Source organism: Cygnus atratus, chromosome 7 (genome assembly GCF_013377495.2).
Source record: "Cygnus atratus isolate AKBS03 ecotype Queensland, Australia chromosome 7, CAtr_DNAZoo_HiC_assembly, whole genome shotgun sequence".
Taxonomy (NCBI): domain Eukaryota; kingdom Metazoa; phylum Chordata; class Aves; order Anseriformes; family Anatidae; genus Cygnus; species Cygnus atratus.
In genome coordinates, this window is record NC_066368.1 from 16,653,485 (window position 1) to 16,675,248 (window position 21,764).

Sequence of the window (21,764 nt, forward strand, 5' to 3'; positions counted from 1 at the left end):
GGTACTTGAATAGTAAGTTGTGGACATTCATTGCTTGTAAAGAAAGAAAGCATTCTACTGATAAAAAGCATTCTACCGATAACTGTAAATCCTAATTTTGTTCTAGGATTTTTTGTTTTGTCCCCAGTAGGAGTATTATGGAGTTTTATACTTATATTAAAATATTCTGCATTGAAAAGAAGTGCTATTTAATTATATACTGTTTGTATCAACATACTTCAGAATGGCTGAAGAACTTGGCCACAAATGTCAATTACAAAATTTGAAGAACCCCTGTGAAGAAAATCTATAGAAGAAAATCTATGATTCTCTGCAAGGTATACACTCTCCAGAACTGGATTTCTCCTGTTGTGTTTCTATTTCATACAACAAGGTTGTCTTTAACTATGACTTCCTCAAACAGTAATCGATTAAATACTGTTTTCAGCACAATACTTACATGAATCCATTTCCCTTGCAAGGACATGTACTGATACCTTGTGTCTTCTGGGAGCATCTATTGCCAACAGCACCTACAGTAAACAACATCAATTCTTTCAGGTGTGGAAACTATCACTCAGAGATGGTATTTATAAAATGACAACATTTACATTCTAAGTTTTCAAATGATGGTGAATTTTGAGATGTTCCTTAAAATATAATGAAAAGTCATGCACAGAGTGCCTTGAATAATTTTAGAATCAAGTTGTTTACAGAATTCATGTCCTGCTCAGGAACTCAGAAAAAAAAAGAAAGGCAACCAAACAAAAACAAAGCAAAACAAAAAAAAAAAAGAAGTAACAGAAATTCAGCTATTAGCTATCATAGTATCAGAAATACAACCTAAAACCCTAGCAACCGTCTAGAAGTACAGCACCCTGAACCTGATTATTAAACTCACTTGGACTAGCTCACTAATCTAGCCAGTTACTTTTACTCTGGAATAATGGATAATCATGTACTGAGCACTAGGGTATGCAGATTTTTTTTTTTTTAAAGTATAGATTTCTACAAACACGAAGCATGCATATTTGTTCAAGCTATTACTTATTAAACAACAGCCACTGAAATTCCATTCTCTAAGATTATTTGCCGCGTATCTTCACCCATGCTACCATACTACGTAAAAAAAGAAAAGTTAGGGTTCACTGTGCCATTTAAGAAATAATCAGTTTTAAGCAGTAAGATTGAAACTCAAATACAAATAGAAGATAATGTAAGAATGACCCTGGCTAGTGAAAAGGATAAACAAAGATTACAAAAGAGAAACAATTCTCAAAGACATCTCTTTCCAAATAACATTTCAACTACATGACTAACTTACCTTGTAGAACTGTATGATATCATCCTTGGTCAAGGTCTTTAGATAAGCCACTTCAATGTTATCTGCACAACAATAGTAAAAATTAGAATAAGTCTGCAAATCATAGCTGGTTATTAACACACTACTTATTCGAAGTATTTTTCTTTTAAATTCAGATGCTGCAATTGACTGCAAGTGATATGCTTTTCATTCTTAACTTACAAGCCAACACTTGTACCACTAAAAGTGTCACTGAAAGCCTGGAAGACAATTACACTTTAGTAAGTCCATTTGATTGGACTTACTAAAAAAATGCACGTTTGAAGAATGCTGATTGCACTGTATGCTATTCAGTAGCTAAAAAGATATGTCTACTTCCCTACATCATCTTCAAATTGATGTTACATATTCCTAATGCAGACTGATTATAGAAAGCCTTTATACACAGTTAGGAAAGATGGCATAAATATTTTAGCATAAACGTAGGGAACGCTAACTGCTTACATCATACCCATTAAGGAATAATCACCTTTCATATATTTGGGGCGTGTCTCAGTAACTATGTCACCTTACGTAAATTAAATTACAATAAACTTATCATGTAATATCATTGGTAAGTATGAATGTTTTTATTGTAGGTATGCTTGCTTTTCTTAGGGTTAGCAGGAAGATCAAGAAAAATGTGTACAAAAGTACAAATATGTAACTAAAAGTAGTTCATATGAAGTTCCACAGGGAGGGAATTCAAAAATCAACAAAACAGTTTGGAAAATCACATGATGTTTGAGAGTAAGTTTTTAAATGTGTAATGTAAAACAGTAGAAGTAATAACGAAAATGTAAAAACCTGAAAAAAAAAACCACTTTACTTCTTAAGGCTGGAATATGAATTTCTGATTTGACAAATTTAGTCACATTAGAATAATTTAATGGAATAGAATTACTAGTGGGTAGAAGGGATTGAAAGATATGAAACTCAAGGGAAATAGTAAGTTTGGTGGGAGTTAGTTATGAAAGCTACAGCTACAGCTAAGCAGTAAGAAATTATAGAGAGAGGCAAATGATACAAGTATGGTAAATACAGAGAGACTTAAGGCAGAGAAAAACTATTATCAGACACAAGTACTTGAGGTGTTAAGTTTTCACACCACTCCTTATACTCAGGCATGAAATCTTGTCAATAGCACTCATACTTTCAAGACCAAGCTAGATGACAATTCAAAATTCTTCATTATTAAAACAGTTCAGTAGCTCTACAAAAAAAAAAAAAAAGAGTATTTGCTACAAAAAGCTGATATTCTGCATGTAAAGCAAAAGAAAAATCAAAGGATACACAGTGATTTTTATGTAGGTAGCATATTATGCATGGGAGATTGAAAATTACAGCTTTAAGAGTTGAGACATGACAATGTGATGAAAAGCTAATCTATACCTTTTTTTTTTTTTAGTTGGAAACTGAAACATATTTAAGTATTACATTTTCTTTCTTTATAGAAGTCTATTTTTAGAAAGTAAACAATGAACACAATAAAAACTAGTCTTAAAACTCTTATCCTTACCTTTTAGGAAAAAAAGAGCCTACCTTTATTGTAAAAATCAAGTTATTTTTGCTTCAAAAGGTATTATTTAGCGATACGAAATAAAAGCTAACTCAGAATCTTAGTTACATACCTCACTATTTTGGATTTTAAATCTTCCAACACTGATGATAAGGGGAAAATAAAACTTCAATAGTACATAGGAGCACAGTTTTATGCTATCAGTGTAACTGTCTGTCCATTTTCAGTAATAACAGAAGTTGGATCTCAGTCTTCTACAAGCTTATCATCTTCAAAGCATCATGGCTTAAAAAATATTTAAAAACTCACATTTCTATTAGGCCTACTTTCAGATGAGACAGGTCATGTGTTAGTTAAGATGCCTGCTGTTGCCTCTGCCATTGTTTTCCTTTCGCTCTCACAACACAACAGCACAATGGGAATAGGAACTGTATTCATAGTAATGCCTGTGCTGACAGGAACGTCAAAGAGCATTTGAATGCATCTCAGTCAAGTATTAGGCACACATGTAATAAAGACGTCTGTCTGAACACCACAGACAAAAATTTAAGCTTAGGCAACACCAACACTTACATCCAAACCACTTCCAGTCCTTGACCTATTCTATGTCTCACTGGGCCTTAAAGGAAAGGACAGAAGGGCAATGAAGCACTCGCCACCCCCTGTCATGCGGGGAACATCAGGAAACAGGTTTATCCTCTATTAGTAACAGCACCTACAGCAGAGAGACCATGGGCTGCAAAAATGAGGTATTTTCTCAGGACAGAATGAAGAAATGCAACTTATAGGACTGAAATCACAAAAAGTGTATGAAGTTAAACACAGGCTGTGTAAAAGTTTAAGCTGTTCCCAAATGAATACACTCGCATTCAACAGTTACAAACATAGCCAGACTATAGCATCCAGCTTTAAAGGAATTATAATTTTTCTTACCTCTGTCAAAGTTATACTGCTGAGAAATTATTTCTCCCCAATATTTAGCACATTCTGCAGACAGCTTCTTTGGTTTGTCTAGACGACGAATTGCTAAAGCTTGGATATGTTTTTGGAAGGCCTCTTCTGTCATATCTTCTATACATTTCTCCATAGTCTTTAAGAATGCTTCCACTCTGCTTTCTAAATAGTGTGGTGGCTTTTCAGATTGGATAATAAATCGCAGTCCTTGTATGCCATTTGCCCGACGCGGACCACTGAACACAATGTAACCTTGGAAAAACAAATAGTGACAAATTTAAAAGAAATCCTCTGTTCCAGAATTAAGTTTGACAAACATGACAAGTTTGAAAGGGCTGCAATTTTATGCTACATCTAATTTATTATGGATGAAATAATACAGGTTTTCAAAATATGTCACTGTACTTTTAAAAACATCTTTATTTCATTGAGGTATCAGTTCAGGGGAGGGGTGAGGAGGAGATGAGGCAGACCAAGAAAGAACAAAAGCAACTGTCATCAGGATTAGGTAAGCAGAAATCAGGCTGTACTCTAGCACTGCATTAGACTCAACACCAGGAATTTACTATTTTTCTATAAAGTCTAATCTGAATTCACTTTGCTGCGATGTAAGAGAATTATTTATTTTATCAATTAAATACAAAGGAAATATTATTTTTCCCTTCCTTTTTTGCAGCTTTTTCTTATCTAAATACCTAAGATTTTATTCAGTCCTCTTCCCCTTCTTATAACAAACCTGTCACATTTCAGTCTTTTAAATGCCATTTTATGGCTTTCTAATCATTCCTTGATGCTCTTCTATGTGTCAAAACTGGACGTAGTATTTCAAAACCCTTGAACAACATAGAAATATTATTGCACGTTCATCTTGGAAGCTTCCCTTTATATATCCCAGTGTTTCTTTTAGACAGCAGCTTGACAATGCTCATTTATGTTCTACTTCTGACCCACAGTAATCTAGTGATTGTTTTCTACAGAACTGCTACCTAGCCAATTGCTTCCTATCTTGTGTCTGTGCTGTTGATTATTCCTGCCAAACCATTCCTACCAAATAGGAATCTTATCTGTATTCAAGTCATGTTTCCAGAATGTCAAACTAATTTTGAATTCTAATTCTGTCTTCCCACACACTTGCAGCCTCTCCCAGCTTATTATTATCTGAAGATTTCGGAAGTATATTCAGTCTTCTATCATCCAGAGAGTTGAAGAAAATACTAAATAGCGTTGGATGAGAATAGAGAATGACATTTTTCTAATGAACTATTCTTATTTGTTCTCCAGTCACAGCTTTCCATCCAAATGTGTAGCATTTACATTTAGGCTCTCTCTGTAGCTTGTTTGAGAATGTTACATGCCTTTCATGCTATCAAGATGAGACCCATGACATTGCCATTTTCATCCAGCCAGCCATACACCGTATAAAAAAAATAGGTTACTTTGAAATGAGTTTGCCTAGTAATTGTTTCTCAGTTGTCTTCTATGAGTTTGTAACTGCTTTGGTAATATATGATTTTCTTCCCCAGGAATTAGAATGAAGCTGATTGATCAGCAATTTCCCTGCTCTTTTCTCTTTTGTTTTAAAAAGAAGGGCATAGCACTTACCCAAATTCTCAGTTGTAAGATTTCTAGTTCCAATTCTCCAGCATTTTGCTTTTGAAATGTAGAGTTCATCATGCCTGAACTCTTTAAAATTTACTGCTTTTCCCTTTGTCTTTCTTGTATTTCTGAAGTATTTATTTAATGAGTCGTTGTCACTACTTCTATTGTTTAACAGACTGATAACTCTTGAAATTCGTTTCCCCCTAGCTTTCTCAGAGATCTTACTAACAATTCCATTGAGCTTACTGAATTTTGCTGGTATTTCGGCTATCTTCCCCCCTAAGTCTTGTGAACTCTATTATTTTGTAGTCACACCATATAGATTGCTGTACTGATATAATCACACAGTTCTTCCTCACTGGTTTTCCCCACCTCCTCTTTAGCAGTTGCCTCCAGCTTCTGTGAGAAACCTGCCACCAACACATTCCAAAAACCAGTGAAGCAACCTGGGTCCTGCCCTATTTTCAACAGGTATCTATCTAGATCAATGCGATTTGGCTAGTTCTGCTCACAAAAAGTCTAACCTTGCCTGATCTCCCTCGTAATTCATAATGCTGTAATGATACCGATGTTATTTTTCCATTCAGTCGTCATACTGAGACATTCCTCTGCCTCTCACCTTTGGAAAAATATAATAATAATAATAATAATAATAATAAAAGCAATTGTACTACTTACCCATATTTCAATCATGCAAACCGTTATGTAAAGTGCTTGTCTCCCCTTCTTACCCCATCTGGAATAAACTTACCAGTTTTCAGTCTTACTGGTTCAGGTAATGATTATTTGTACTTACTAGTAAATAGCTGTACTCTTATAGTGCATTTAGGACTTGATCAGTATTGCAGCTTACCATTACCCATGCGGTAGTATTCCTAAGCTAAGGCTTGTGAATCCTCAACTAAGGCTTGTGAATCCTCAAGCAAGCCTGGAAGTGAGATCACGAGCAGAAAAGACCAAATTGCTGCTGATTCTCTAAGATCTAAAATTTACAAAACTGATCTAATTTCCTCTTGGTAAAAATTCTCCTACACGTCTACTTTTTTTAAATAAAAAAAAAAAAGATTTTTTCTGCACATTGTTGTTGTGGTTTTTTTTGTTTTGTTTTGTTTTTTTTAACTAGAGATTATTTCAGATATTTCAGACATATCTTAAAAATTTGGCTTAATTCTCCTCAATTAAGAGTATGTGAACAGTGACATTCCTTTGAGTCATCAGCAGTTAAAATGATTTGCATTTACCATGTGTCCTTTAATTGGCATTCACTAAGCAGGGAAAGAACACCTCATCATGACTCATGTAATTGTGTGAACGTGTGTGTGTGTGTCTATACTGACAAATAATCACTATGAGAAAACTTACCTAATTGTTCCTTGGTGCGCAGAGTATTGAAGCATGGTTCTGAGATAATTTGACAAAAGAGCTCCAAAAACATATTCTCAGAAGTGCTCTGCATATCTGTCTGGTAATATATTTCAATGCCACAATTGTTATGAACTTCATTTCTCTGTTGATATACAAACCACCCTTCTAAAAGGCAAAGTTAAAACAGTTAAGTTCACAAAAGCATACATTCTTATTGTCCAGAATTAAAAAGGTACTGGAAATTCTACCTTAAAAGTCTTAAACCTTTTATTATAATTGCATTTCATGAGTGATAGACCATTAACAGATCAAGCACGCTTTTTATGAAACAGACAAAGAAATGATTATTTTAACATATCAAAAATGTCATAGCCTAAGCATATCAGCAAGTGAACTGAAACTTGTCTCCTTTCTCCTCAAGCAAATACTGTTGGAACTGGAATGGAATTCTGTATTACATTACATGTATACAGTTTCTAAAGACAATTTGTTAGAAGCATTTCTGAACATTAAAAATAATTTAGCATTTAATACCAATAGCTTCTTTGGCATATAGTAGTTTCCAGCTGATGATCAGCTACAGTAATTGGGTTTGGCTGTGTAGCCAAAAATGTCATCATTCCTGTGTAACTCGCAGGATTCTTTGAATCTCACTTCTTAAATGTTAGATTTTTTGCACAATAAAACTAAAATCATAAAAGCACTATGAGACCAGAAGAAATTATATCAAAAAAAGTTATCTGCGTAATCGCTTTTTTTCTCCCTCAATAAATCAGAGGTTTTTGGACAACCCTCCACTGAATATTCAATTAATACTCAAAACTGCTCAAAGAGTGACGCTTATTCAAATACGTATACTATGTGGAACAAAGAATAGGACAGGGTTCCTGTTTCCATAAATCATACAGAGTGAATAAGGAATGAAGGCCAACTTATGCACATACATTAAAAATGACATCAAATTCATTTTCAAGTATGCCAGGAAAAAGTCATATATTCATGTGTAATTTTACATAACAAAACCACAATTTACTAAATTTGCAGTTTAAAGTAATTTGAAGTAAATCTGACTTTGAAACAAACTCCAAGAAACAGAGTACTATTGATCTTAAAATGCCATTAGCAGACAGAAAATCTCGGTTTAATGTGCATTAAAGATTTATAAGTAAAACATTTAACTTACTGTCAGGAAGTTGCACTTCCCTGTATCTCACTAGTTGACTGGGAAGCAGTGGCTTTGTATGAGCATGCTCTATGAGAGTGTCCTCAACCATCTGCATAATTCCTAATGCAGCCTGGAAAAGAAAACATGAGAACTGACTTTCATGTACAAGTGTGTAAGAAATTAAGAAGGAATACAAGCTTCACTCCCCCCTCCCCTTTCCTTATTATACTACATGCTCCATACATTCAGCAGTCATTAGCAGTGTTTTGTAACATCTCCTGCTAGTAAAATGTCCCAGAGATAGTATAGTATCTTGACAGGAATACTGCTATGCCAGCCTTCCAAAGACAGAATGTAAAAATGTTCATGTTTTAAATATAAGAAAGGTATTGCATTTGTTTTTATACATACATTCAAATATTTGATTAAGTGTCCTACACAAGTACATGCTGTAACTATTTTACCCGAAGACAGAACTAACATTTTCTGTTTTTTACTCCCAAAGAAACAAGTGAAAGTTGAGGGTTGTTTTTTATGGACCACCATTCCTGTTCAGCTTTGTCCAAAGCAAATCATTTGGCAGGATCTTGGATTGTTAAAGGTTTGTTAGTTAGCCTGATACTTTTAAACAGAATAGCAGGATCTGCAGCACATCATTCCTTACGCAGCTTGATCACATTACAGCAAAGACATGCAACAGAGACTTCAAAATATTTAGATCATAAGCTGTTTTTTATTAAATTTCCAAGAGCAACACAAGGGCAGCACTTAGCCTAATAAATCTAAAGTGGAAAAAATAACACTGTGATAGTCCCATAAAGATAAAAAAAGATAATACAAAGTCAAATTATGAAATCACATTTGGCAAAGCTGCATTAAGATCTAAGAAGGTTAAACTAGCCTTCCATTTTTAATGCTGCTTTTAACTAAAAACTGTGTTATTAAAGAAAGTATCACACCAACCTGTTTTGTTATATTGCCATGAAGAAGAGCTTCGATGTGTAACCGTGACAACAACTGAGATATAAAGGCCTTGAGGCGGGGAAGAGTGACATCTAGAATAGATATTAACACAGTTAAATCAATGATATGCATTTTTACATTAGGAAGTACCTAATTCATTACTAGGTAAGGTATACTTCTTGGAAGAAGAGAAAGTCATCATAAAAGAGTGAATCTCTACTTAAAAATGCAACACTGGAAAGTTTCCAGGTCTAAACAGCAACACTCATCATATAGCTTGCTTTGCTTAGAATTCACATATCGTCTGACCCAGATTCCAAAAAGAGAAGGAAAAAAAAAGCCTTCTTAAGCCTTCTTTCCAATTATTCTGAACAAACATTCCCTCTCCAGAGAAAACAGTTGCAGTCATTCAGGTGGTGTTCCAAGATAAAGCCTTGCAACAAACAATATACAAGAAAAATATTTTTGCAATATTTCTATGTTAGCCTACCTTTGTAAAGCAGTTTTTATATATAAAGCAAAGTATAGTTTAAAATACAGAATCAACAGAATAAGAGATGAAGGATGGTTAAATGGATGGGGGTGTTCATCCTAAAGTCAACAGATTCATTGTTAATTCCCTGACTCCACATGAATCCCTACTTCTTTTTGATCTTAAATGTGCGTTACAAGACCTTCGGAAAAGAAAACGGTCCTTTTACTGTTGCATAATCCTCATCTTAATTTCTGTCTCTAGAACTGCTTATTAATAGTGCAAAAGATTGGGGTTGCACTGAATGAGAGAGAAGATGAGAGGAAAATAAATCACACTTCAGCTCCCTGTATTTCAAGCAGATTTCCAGCAATGCTAAGTAGACAGCATTCCATTCCAGAATTCCATTTTTAACCATTCTGATGCTGAATAGAATGAAATTAATTTTCTAAAGGCAACTTACACAAGGAACAGAACATTTGTTTGTTTTTGAAATGTGGCTGTCATTAAGATGAATCTACTGCCATGAAAATCAGCATTAGTTTTGTCACTGACTGGCAGCACTGGCACAACTGCTAATCTCTAAGATATCTGCAATCATTCAAGAGACCATACAGCTAAACATTTATATTTCTGTCCTGGAGCAGTCCTGTGGAAAAACTCGTATACCTCTGTGCAGCTGGCTTTGGGCATCTAATGAAGCAGTGCTCAGTATCAGAACTTTAAACAGTATGGTACGTGTCAGTCAGACAAGTAAGGATGTATATTCTGAATCCACCCCCTCAAATAAAAACCAAAGCCAGATACTCTTCTTGAAAAGAATGTCTCAGTGTATTCCAAGGAGACATTACAAAATATTTTGCAAACTGTCCCAGTAACAGCCTTTTGTTATAACACAGTAAGATAGAGATACGGAAGAGTTCTTCAGCAAATACCAAAATCAATTAAATCTCTTAATTTAAAATCCCCAAACCATAGGGCACTTCTTTCTTAAGAACCATAATCTTCTTTATAATCTTTATTATCTACAGGAACTGAACTTAGGATCCCTGGACAATGCAAAACACAAAACAGTATGCATGTTGGGAAGTACAATGCAGATACACTTGAGTGTCTGCAAATGTCAGCTGGAGTCCTAGAAAATTTAGTTTTGGTTTAAGCACTGGTGTCACTATACCCAGGCTTCATGTCCACAAAGCCATTAAAGTTTTCAGCAACTTGCTTCCCTAGCACTGGCAGGAAGTTGCATTAGATTGATGGCAGGGACAGATCAAGTTGAGTCCATACCTTTGTACAGCCCTTTGTCTGAACTATTCAACTTTCTAGAAACTGGAGGACAAGTGCAGAGGCATCAACACCCAGAAGAGTCAGCACAGGTCTGGCACTGCAGGAGCTCACTTAAATAACGGGCAGAGTTCAAAATAGGTACCTTCATTAGTTATAAGACATTTTCCATTAAAAAAATGAAAAAGAATAGACTTTAAAATTAGCAGAACATTACCATCAAGAGCTTCTTTTAATTCATCTTTGGTCCAAGCAACTTCTGTCATCAGGAGTCTGAGATAATACATCGCATGCTGGTGAGGCTGTTCAGCCCTGAAGTTGTTAAGCGATCTCATATACTGAAACAAAATTGAGTTTAAATTATAGAACTCCATACCTAAACATGAAATATTAACCCTCTACTCTCAACTTTGTGTACCATCAAAAAAGTCCATTTCAAATGCCAAGAACATTCTCCTAGATCAATTCAAAAACCACGTTAAATCATCTTAGTAATAACATAGGCTTGTGAGGCTATGGATTAAGCAGTTACCATTAAGATTGTTTAAATGAGAATGAAGCCAAACTTCTCCATAAAATTAATGGCTGAAAGTTAAATGATAGTAGACAGAGCCTAGTTAAGTAGGCTAGACCAAGTGGCTGTAATCAGAAAACATGCATTCTATGATGACTGTCCAGGGAAAAGTAAAACTTATCTAATATAAAATATATTTTTCTCCCAGTTAATTTCTAACTATTTCAGCCTAGGAAAAATACAGAATCATCTGAGAAATTTTTTGCATTCTTAGCTTGGATAAAGGAAGTATGAGAGAAGAATCAGTGAGCTTCTCCAAAGGAACCCCTTCCTAGTCCAGATGCACCTTTCCATAATAAACAAACCTTTTCCTCTATAGGAGGAACTGGAAGTACGAACTAATATTTTCATTAAGTTGGAATTTCCTGGATCTACAGATATGCTAATTAGCGCATCACATCCATTACAAGACAAAAGTAACTCATTTCAGATCGCATGGGTAAGAAACAAGCATGAAGTTGCTGAGGATGCATCCCTCTATCTGCTCCAAACAGAAGCAATCAGTTACTTCCCTAATCTGCAGGTGTAAACATGTGGGGAAAACTTGCCATCTCCCCAACTGATTTGACTTTTTTGTATTTTGTCCTTATTTTATATACAGAAATGGTCTATGTAATAAAAGTCTGTAAAATGACAAAAGCATGCATAACACAGAGACAAAGCTTAAGTGAACCATAAAGACAAAGAGGGGGAAACATCTCAAATTAAATGAGAATTACCCCAAACAGATCATTCACAGACTTGTGTTTTTTTTTCATTTGTTTTTGCTTTTGTTTGTTGTCATTTAGTGGGTTTGTTTGTTTGTTTGACCTTTATATTTGTCACACCTAGTTAAAACTTTCTAACTTATATTCCATATATATAGATGAGTCACTAAATTTAAGAAGTTAGATATGCAGAACTCATTATGTACATAAACAACTGGTTACTTTTGCACCAAATGATCTTGGCCCAGGAGCAGAGGTCCCTTTCACCTCTGGAGAGAAGAAATGTTGCTTTCCCCCTTCATCCTATGTGCCTAGATCCCACTGGGGCCTTTCCAAATTGTAATACAAGATATACGATTTTTCTTTTCCCCCTTCTTGATTTCTACTCCCATCAAAGCAAGTTGCAATCCCCTAGTCAATTATAAGACTGACCGACTGAAAGAAGATTCCAGGGCCAATTATTTTAACCAAAGAACTTAATATTGACACACTGGGGAACTCACAGCCACAAAAAAAAAAAAAAAAAAGCTTTCACAGTCCCGATGAGACAGAATGTCATTTTGAAGTTGCATGGATAATTAGCTCTCAAGATTTCACTTCAAGTCAATGCATTCAATTTTAAACTACTCTAAAACTGCAACTTTTCACGTAGCTTACCGCTTCCTTGATAATTTCAAATCTTTTTTCATCGATCTCAAAAGTAGCCATTTTCTCTATGATCTTCTTGAGCAAGATATGTTGCTTGTCATTATAACCTTTTACAGAGAGCTATGGAAAAAGTGCATAATTTGCTTTAAGTACAGAAGATGAAGTAAGAATAAAACAATTACCAAATCTCACATAATTCAATGAACAGTAAACTTTTCAATCTAAATTCAGTGTTATTCAATATTAACTTATACTAAATTAAAATCCCTCTACCCAAAGATAACTAATTGATGAATAAAATATTGCATATTTACTCAAGAGTTATGAATGCAGAGAATTAATGTAAATTCATATTAGTGTAACTAACTTGTACTCAGAACACAGATTGTTAACATTTAAGAATAAGTATTGAGGTCATTCAGTAAACAATATGTTTGGAGTACTGAAATGGTTTTACTCTAGGTTTCACATTTTAGTAACGGAACTAGAGTCACAGTCTTCTTAAATATTACCTCCAATTTATGTTTAACTGTTTCGTATTTATCTTGTTACATAGAAATGTATTGTATGTAAGTGTAAGTAAGCAGTAGTATGAGAAAAGGGGTACTGCCAACTACTACACAATTAATAATAAAGGCTGGTGCTGCACTGAAACACCTGGCTAGTTAGTCTACAATCAGAGATACCAATCTGATCATGCAGATTTTATGGAACGCATACATAAAGTAAGCTAGATCATTAAAACACAAAACAAACACTAAAACAACAATACATATGCTATATGATTGCATCATAGGTATAGAAAGTTTTGCCCAATGAAAAAAGGCATCCGAAGGCCTTTCGGGGGAAAAAAAAAATCTTCAAAACTTGGTACGTAGGTGAAACAATAGGATTAGTGCAGTTTCTTTATCAGGATAAAACTAAATTTTAGGGCACAAAACAATATGCAGGTCAATTTCTGCTTTCCACTAGGAAGAAGTTTTTTCTTCTACAGTTACTGAAACATATCTAAACAATGAATTTAAAGAGATATAATAAATGGATTTATGGCAAAGGTTGACATCCTAGATTAGCAGAAGAATCCAGTTTTATAAACATGTTGGTGAGTATTCTTAGTATAGCTACTATCCTTGCTTAAAGTATCAACACTATACAGTTATACATATTAAATATAAAAAAAACTCTACAATGTAGAAAAGAGTATTAGAATTTCCTAAATATCAAAACAGAGTAAACTGATTTTATGTGAAAATATAATCTTTACAATAGAGGAATATGAAGTTCCTAGAAGAAACAGCTAATATTTAAAATTACCCTAAAATTCTGAACTGTGACTAGAAATGAAGAAAAATTACCCCCACCCCACCCCTCTAGCCATGGAAACTTCAGCAAGCTTTGAGACTGAGAACAGATAATCAAGTTCTCAGTTAGTTAAGTGAATGCTACCAGGAAATGAGATACTGGATTTGTATTGGATAAAAAAGAAATTCCAAGGATAAAGAGACAGCACTTTTTCATACATAAAATACAAGGGCAATATACAGTATGTTCTCTTAGTAAGATGACTTCGAAAATAACACAGGAAATTTCAAAATAAGTTGTTATATAGTGAAGTTCTGTTAAAAGCTTTTGTTGACCATCAAGAGATTATTAAAACCTCATACATGAAGGTAAATAAAAAATAACCATTCATCATATTATCAGTATTTCTCAGTGAAATATTGCCACCACTTTAAAATGCATGATAAAACACACACTAAGGAAAAGACATAAATATCCAGCAATGCCTTCTAATGAGCACATGCACAATCCATTTCCATAGCTTACTACAGTAGAATTAGAGAATTATGACAGAATCTGTAAAGCTAAAGCTCATTCAACAGAAACTTTAATCTTTTCATATAGAAACTAGCAATAGTACTTTCAAGATTACCATGCAAGCAAGTGAAAATGTGAAATAGAATGCAACAGCTGCACTGCACACGTGTTCACAAGACACTGCAATCTCAAAGAGGTCATTCAGTACTAATTAAAATGCACTGCTTTGCTTTGACTTTAGTTCATGATATATATGCAAAGGAAAAAACATTAACCATCTCATTTAGAAATGCAGAATTCAAATGTTTTCTCCAAGCTCAACAATTCCCAAGCTGTTTAATTTCCTCCTGTGTTTTTTTCTTACTTACAAGTATTGCATTCATTCCTGATGCAATGCCATAGACCAAACCTGAGAGGCGTGCTGCATATGTATACTCTTTTAAATCATCCTTCAATAACCTGATAAACAGGTATGTCATGTTGCAATGGAGAGGATCAGCATAAATGTAGCGACTAACAAAAAGAAAAACAAAAGAAATGCTTTGATACCTCAAGCAGTGACAAAGTAATGGATGAAGAAACATGACTGAAGAGTATGTATATGCAGCCTCATGATCAGTAGTCCTTGAACAGGAAAGCTGAAGTGTATTGTTTACTTAATAGCATAAAAAAGGGTCTTCTACCCCATCAGTCAGAAAGTTTTTAGTAGGTATCTGACAAACTGAACTAAAACTGTAAGCTTGGATTAGGTTGCTTTTTTCTTTCTTTTAAATGAAGGAATAAATCTTATAACTAATTCATTTCATGAATGACATAAAAAGAAAGAAGAAAATTTGCTTAATATGAATGGAAAGATTGTTGAAGACTTTGAACAAAATTCAACTTAAAATTCAAATCAAAGAAAGGATGGTTAATAATCAAGATCAAAAGGAATAACAGCCTTAGACCCACAATGGAAAAAGCTGTTTTTTAAATAAAAGTCCTTCCGTCAAATCAATATAAAAATGTTGATGAGTGGAAGTAGTTTTAAGGCTCTAAGCTCTTCCTTGATTTGGGTACTTACATACATCCCATAGATGGTATTTTGGAGATCATAGTTCAAGCCAGCTAGTTCTGCTGCATATGCATACTCGTTGAGGGAGTCTTTGAGTAGTTCAAGGTACAAATAGGCCATGTTACAATGCAAGGGATCCACGTAAGCAAATGGGCTGGAAGAAAGTGTTGAAAGTAAAATATGTAGTTTAAAATTATTTCTCAGTTTCTTTTGGCCTTTTAAGTTTGATCTGAAGGAAGCAATCTTTACTGCAAATATGCTGACGGATCCCGTTATGAAGGTCTTGAAGCCAAATATGAACATACCTGAAAATAATTATTTAGCTTGCTTATGGTTTGAGTGATGCTAAATACACTGAAGATTCCGAGATAATCCTTTACTTGTGCTGATAAACCAAGACACATTATATTTATTTTGCTGCATAAGTCACAACTCACCAAGGATAAAATAAATGAAATACATCCTGGATAAACATCATTATTTAACAGACTAAAATGACAATCCATGTATTGAACAGTAATTTGATTAATAATTCTATGAGAAAACAAAGTAGTTATTATACAAATGAAGACATTAGGAATTTGTGGTATGAAAAACATGCGGTACATCCCCAATTCAGCTCAGGAAAGAGGTTTTGCATACTCACTTTCATATCACAGTAATTCTTTCCGATATCTTTTTAATGGAAACAACCATAAAAGCTCTACTTTTGTATTATTAGCATCTGATCGCATACGCTACTGCCAGAAATTTCTCAAAAAGAAATGCAACTCAAAGACTCGAGCCATGTTTCAACAGTACTGATATTTGTTAAATAGCTCTGTAGTTTAACAATTTGCAATTTCAAGACAAGTTATTTGTCAAAAAATTATTTCTAAAGCTTTTCAAATACATATAAATTTATTATCAATTTCACAGAAATAATGTGCAGTATCTAAGACAAATTGCTGTCAGGATTGCGCTTGCAATTCAAAAATATGCCATTTTCATTTATTTTCCCTAAGCAGCCACCCATCGTCAAATTCAGAGACATGCTATTAGATATGTTTAGGCTCATACAGCGTGGTATTGGATGATGTATACCAGTATTAATGAAGTAAAATGAAGACAGATCATATCACTAACACACACATGCCAACAACTTTTGTATACATTGAAAAGGTATTTTTAAGAAGGTTCCTAATAATTTTAGGAATTTGGCTTTGACTTCTTCATTTTAGATTAAGGGATTAAGGAAAAAAAGCACAGGTTTTACAAAACCTGAGATTACAAAAAAAAAACTATTAGGGAATATATTTGTGCCTTCTAGACTGAAATCACAGCCTAGGATATGCTGTTTTACTACTGCTCTGCTAACCATGCTGGGCTTGGGTTTGTATAACTTAAGCAAACAGGTCAGTAGAAAAACAGGACTCAGCATTTCCCTCTACAGTAAGAATTTTCCACAATGAGCAATTTTTCTAAGCCCAGTGATGCAAGTCCAGTTAATATTGAACTTTTTAAATTAAAACTGAATTAAAAGCAAGGTGTAGGTCAATCCTTTGTTATCTTATATCTTCCTCCAAACTCATTATATTCTTTCCCATTAGCTGGCAAAGGCCAACAGGGAATTTCAAAACTAATGAAGACTACTAAATCATTAGTCATTGAGTGAAAAATAACAAAAAATGTTTAAAATAATGTTCTGGGAGTCGTTTTCTATTACTGACAACTTGGTAAGTAAATGTTTATTTCTAGTCTACTTTTTTATTCTTTTTACTAGACTTGAGGAAGCAAAACAACTCCATTGCTGATTATGTATTGAAACAATCTTAGTCTGGTCTTTTCCTCCTTTCAAACACGATCTGAAAGTGACATAGCTGGAATCAACACTGAAGTGTTGATAGTGGGTTACCTTAACAGCTAGTGTTTTTAATCAAAGGCTCTCAAATTGCTAGAAATAGTTCTTAAACTGGAAGGTAGCACAGATCCTTATATAGGTTAAATATAATTAGCACTGTATTTTAACATCAATCTCTGACACTTGAGAAACAATATGAAGAGTTTATAATTACCTTTAGAGAGTTTTCAAAGTAATAGCATATTACATTGGTGTTTTGCATCCTTTTAGAAAAGGATACTTGTTAAGTTCTCAAGTCATAATTCATATAAAAGCAAAAGCTCTTAACCATCCAGCTTTAAAGGACTTAGAAGTTCTGTGTCAGAGATTTTTACTGTGGTGTGTCTTTAATACCAGCCTTGCATCATGCCACTTACCCTAGGGTAAGTGAATCTTAAGATTTTCAGTTTTGGAAAACAGTGACTTCAAGAGATTCACATAGTCAGACTGTTCCTATTGGATTTATACGTTTGAGGGAGAAACCACCCTCAGCAACTTCATATTAATTCACCTACACAGTAGTTGCTGCTAGAACATCTGGGTCAGGAATTCTTCCAGTGATCCGTGATGATTAGGGCTGCAGGTAGTAAAAATCTTCCTTTTTTTTTTTTTCCTATCCTGTTGAAGCAGTCTATTGTGTGAACTGATTCTTGCGACTGTCAGTCGCAAGAACTGTCAGTCTGATCTAGAATGAGCCAAAAACTTTTTATGAAAACCAAGTTATTATGATGGCATTATTCACCAATTCACTTGGCCGTAAGAGCCATGGTTGTTTTAATCCTGTCTCACTAATAAAATACTACACATGTCACCCTTTCTTCTAATGACCACCTGCACGGCCAGTCTCAGAGCAAAATTCGCTAAGAACCCTTTTAAAGTATCAAAACCAGACAAACCTGCTTATCACTTCCTTTGGAAGTGATGCAGCCAATAGTGTCAAAATATCTTCACATCCATTCATACAAAATATCCTTCTTTTTTTTTTTTTAATTATTTAAAACCAAAACCAAATAGAACAACCTTCACCCACAACCCTACAAAGAAAGCCATCTTTCCACCTGTAATAATCCCTAGGAGGGATGAGGCAGTTCATTGAGACTGGCCACACAGAGTCCAGTGGTAATCCACCAGGTGAGAACAAAGGCTGCAAAGTTTTGCATTTGTTGTTCTCTGAGTAATAGACAAGCAGAAAACATTTTGATCTTCCATTCACTGACAAAGTTAAAACAGTTGTAACGTTTGTCCTATAGCTGCAAAATGAAAGAGGAAATGCCTACACAACCTATTTTCCCCAACTAGTGGCCAACGGTAGTTTTGGCACACTCAGAAAAAACCCTCCATATAAAACTCTGCTAAGGTCACCTTAATAAAAAAAGTTTAGTGCTTACTCAGAACAAGGACTCAACAGCCCATCTATGAGCAACTATCAGAGCCCATCTAACAGCATTTCCAGCAATATCGCTAAAATATTTTATTAGGCCAAAGGAGGAGAGATCCCAAAATTATTTCCACCTTCTGAAATGCAGCACAGAAATAACGGTACTCTGAAGAGAGCAGTAACCTTTTTTTTTTTTTTAATGAAATTCTCAAGTTACAAATTATTACTCCAAAGGAAGGATCTGGAACACTAAGAAGGTACATCATTTTCATGCTAATTTTTAAAAAGTAAATAAATAAATAATCCTATGGTTAAAATAATGCAAGACCAGAATTAATGTAACAGCACTCTGTCATGCATCCTGAGGTAAGAATCACACATTCATTGACAGATAATGCAGAGGGTGCTCATCTAAAAAAAATTAGTTACTGGTGTCAAATAAAAACCTACAATTTTAAACAGTTAGAATTGTATACTGGCAAGCATTATGCAAATTAAACAGAATTTGAATGAAAAAGAATATCAGAATAGTATCTTATAAATAATGATAATTTCAAAACAGTTGTCATTTAGTTCTTAAATGAAAAAATACACTCCCATTTTAAAAAAGCTATACTGCAATTTGCAGTAGATTTTATTAGCAGACATGTACTAGATATAGAAAATAAAAGAAAATTCTTTTTAAAAACCTTTTTAGATAAACTTTTCCTGTTAATATATAGATGGAGTACCTCCAACTGCTTGCTACTCATCTAGTGCATAATTTATATGAGCCTTCCTGCTATCTCATTCTTACTGTATATTCCACCAAGGACAACTGTTTTAAAGCTGCAATACATGCAAGGTTTTTGTCAGAGAAACACAGATTCCCAACAAACAAGAAACTTTCAGAGAGCAATCTCTGTTGTATATTTAACATACCATACCTGAAAAACTCAAAGTTGAGACAAGCTTTTGGCAAAAAAAATTTGTCATCTTGCTTGAACCACAGTTTGCTCATAGCAGTGTCCTGTGTCAAGAAAAGAGGTTAAGTCACCTTCTAACTGTGATAATACTAAACTATTAAAAATATATTAATCACTTCAAATCTTAGTTTAAGTGTTGTCCCCTTAAATTCACATTCTTGCTATATAAATTTATATATAAATCCATTGATTCTTATTGAGACTCTTCTCACCATACAGCATCTTAACATACAGTTAAATGGCTGCAAACTTGTGAATGAGCTTATGATCATAACAGGAACAACTCTACAGTAGGAATGGTCAAAGACAACTAATAAAGTTAGCTTCACAGAATTCCCTGCTAATGTGGACATTGAAAGATGTGTTGTTATAGGGACAGCACTGAGATTACAGCAGCATATAGACACATTTTAGACTAAGAGAATACTTGTGTATTTCTTGTGTATTTAATGCTTTTGTTAAAAGAAATTCAGAGCATGTTGCTTTAAAGCAGCATTGCTAATAAAAAAATGCATGTTTAGAAAGAGCAGTTAAGCTAGTTGGAAATTAACTAAAAGATCCATCACCAAAAGTTTAGAGTAACCTCCCAGCATAGGAAAGGATCTGAACAGCTTCTCTTATTCTTCTATTCTGACAACATTTTTTTCTATTAAATTGCTACTACACAGTTTAGAATACATATTACATCAGGGACAGAATGATAATACATACAGCCTATCCATAGTGCTTGAAAACTGACCCAGTAGCCGAAAATCTTTAGCTCTAGGACCAAATGATAACAATTATGCTCTCAGGCCTCAACCAATACCCTAACTGCCCTCCTTCATGATGTTTTTTTTTTCCAAGAGCACGATGTGCCATTACAACAGAACTGACCTAGTGACATGATGCCAGTGAAAAAGGCCATCCCTGCTCACATTTAAGTTCCCCTCCCTTTCTCCACAATACTGTTCCAGTCTACAGTAAGCTCACTTATGCATATAAAATGACAAAAAAAAATAATTGCACTTTTTTTGTACAGCTCATCTCTGCCGAACTGGTTCTTGTAATGGTTTGCTAGGGGGTCAGACAAATGCCAGGGCCCACAAAAGCAAAAGAGCAGACATACGGCTGGGGAGAATATATGAAAGATGTGGGCAAAATATGTAATAGATATAATTCATCAAGTACAGAAGATTAAAAACATTTCCCCTCAGAAAATATTTTAAAGGCAAAAGGAAAAACTAACAGCAGATAAATTTCTAAAGTAATGATGCCATAAAGCAAAGCTTTTGTGTAGATCAATTGCCTAGTTGCTACAGAGACAGTGAAGGACCATCAAGTTTCTGTAGCAAACCAATTAGCGTTACTTACTAGAGCTGTAGTAGTTGTCCCTGCTAAGGTTTAGTGTTTCAGTGAAGGATGAACCTAAATACATGCTCAAAGTCCTCCTCTGTTAATAAAACTGCTTCAAGTATATGCCTAAAGTGCCTTGTGCAGAATAAATACGTTTTCCTGAAGAATGTCTTTGCACTAAAGTAGACATATTAATCTAGTGTGCAAAAAAGTGTTCCTGAATTAATTTAGTATTCAATTTGAAGCACAACGTGTAATTGCAGACGACTTATCCTATTTATACTCCAGCTAAGCCTGGAATAGAGATGAACATTATTAGAAAAGACAGCTATGTGTAACTAGTGTGAAGTAATTTTTAAGTACTCAGATACTGAGATTTGCTAAACATATTGAGATCATTAAATGTTGCTTCCAGAAGGCCGGAAAGTGATGTTTGTTTGTGTGTTTACATCTTTCTATATCTCTCTCCATGCAATTGCAAGCTTTCTTCATTCATAGTTAAAAAAGGATGGCCTTGTCTACACCCCTGATTTACTGAACACTGTTCAAAAACTACCAGACAGGCAGTCACACTTCTGCTGGATAAACCAGGTTTAATACTATTTATAGAAGTTGTTAACACACTTTCAAAATGGCAAAAGAGTCCAAATTGTTTGTGGATTCGTTTTCATAGGAACCCAAGTAGTCACAATCCAAAGTTTAGCTTGGATGGACTTTCTATTATCTAGCAATACCTGTAAGGCCTGTATCTTTTTGTTCTTATT

At 34.3% G+C, this 21,764-nt stretch overlaps 1 protein-coding gene across 4 annotated transcripts in view; it reads right to left on the reverse strand.

Annotated features, from left to right (window-relative positions):
- Positions 1–21,764, reverse strand: part of IDE (insulin degrading enzyme) — a 62,824-nt gene that overhangs the window by 5,515 nt on the left and 35,545 nt on the right. For 3 of the 4 annotated variants that reach the window (XM_050712047.1, XM_035541601.2, XM_050712048.1), the window contains exons 14-23: positions 19,627–19,709; positions 15,453–15,597; positions 12,581–12,691; positions 10,860–10,980; positions 8,887–8,978; positions 7,942–8,053; positions 6,756–6,923; positions 3,774–4,046; positions 1,304–1,365; positions 440–512 (exon numbers count right to left, since the gene is read on the reverse strand). In XM_050712047.1, the coding sequence (XP_050568004.1) occupies positions 440–512; positions 1,304–1,365; positions 3,774–4,046; positions 6,756–6,923; positions 7,942–8,053; positions 8,887–8,978; positions 10,860–10,980; positions 12,581–12,691; positions 15,453–15,597; positions 19,627–19,709 (1,240 nt within the window). Of the gene's footprint in view, positions 1–439; positions 513–1,303; positions 1,366–3,773; positions 4,047–6,755; positions 6,924–7,941; positions 8,054–8,886; positions 8,979–10,859; positions 10,981–12,580; positions 12,692–14,757; positions 14,903–15,452; positions 15,598–19,626; positions 19,710–21,764 lie in introns of all 4 variants that reach the window. The other variant, XM_050712049.1, reaches the window with a different exon arrangement.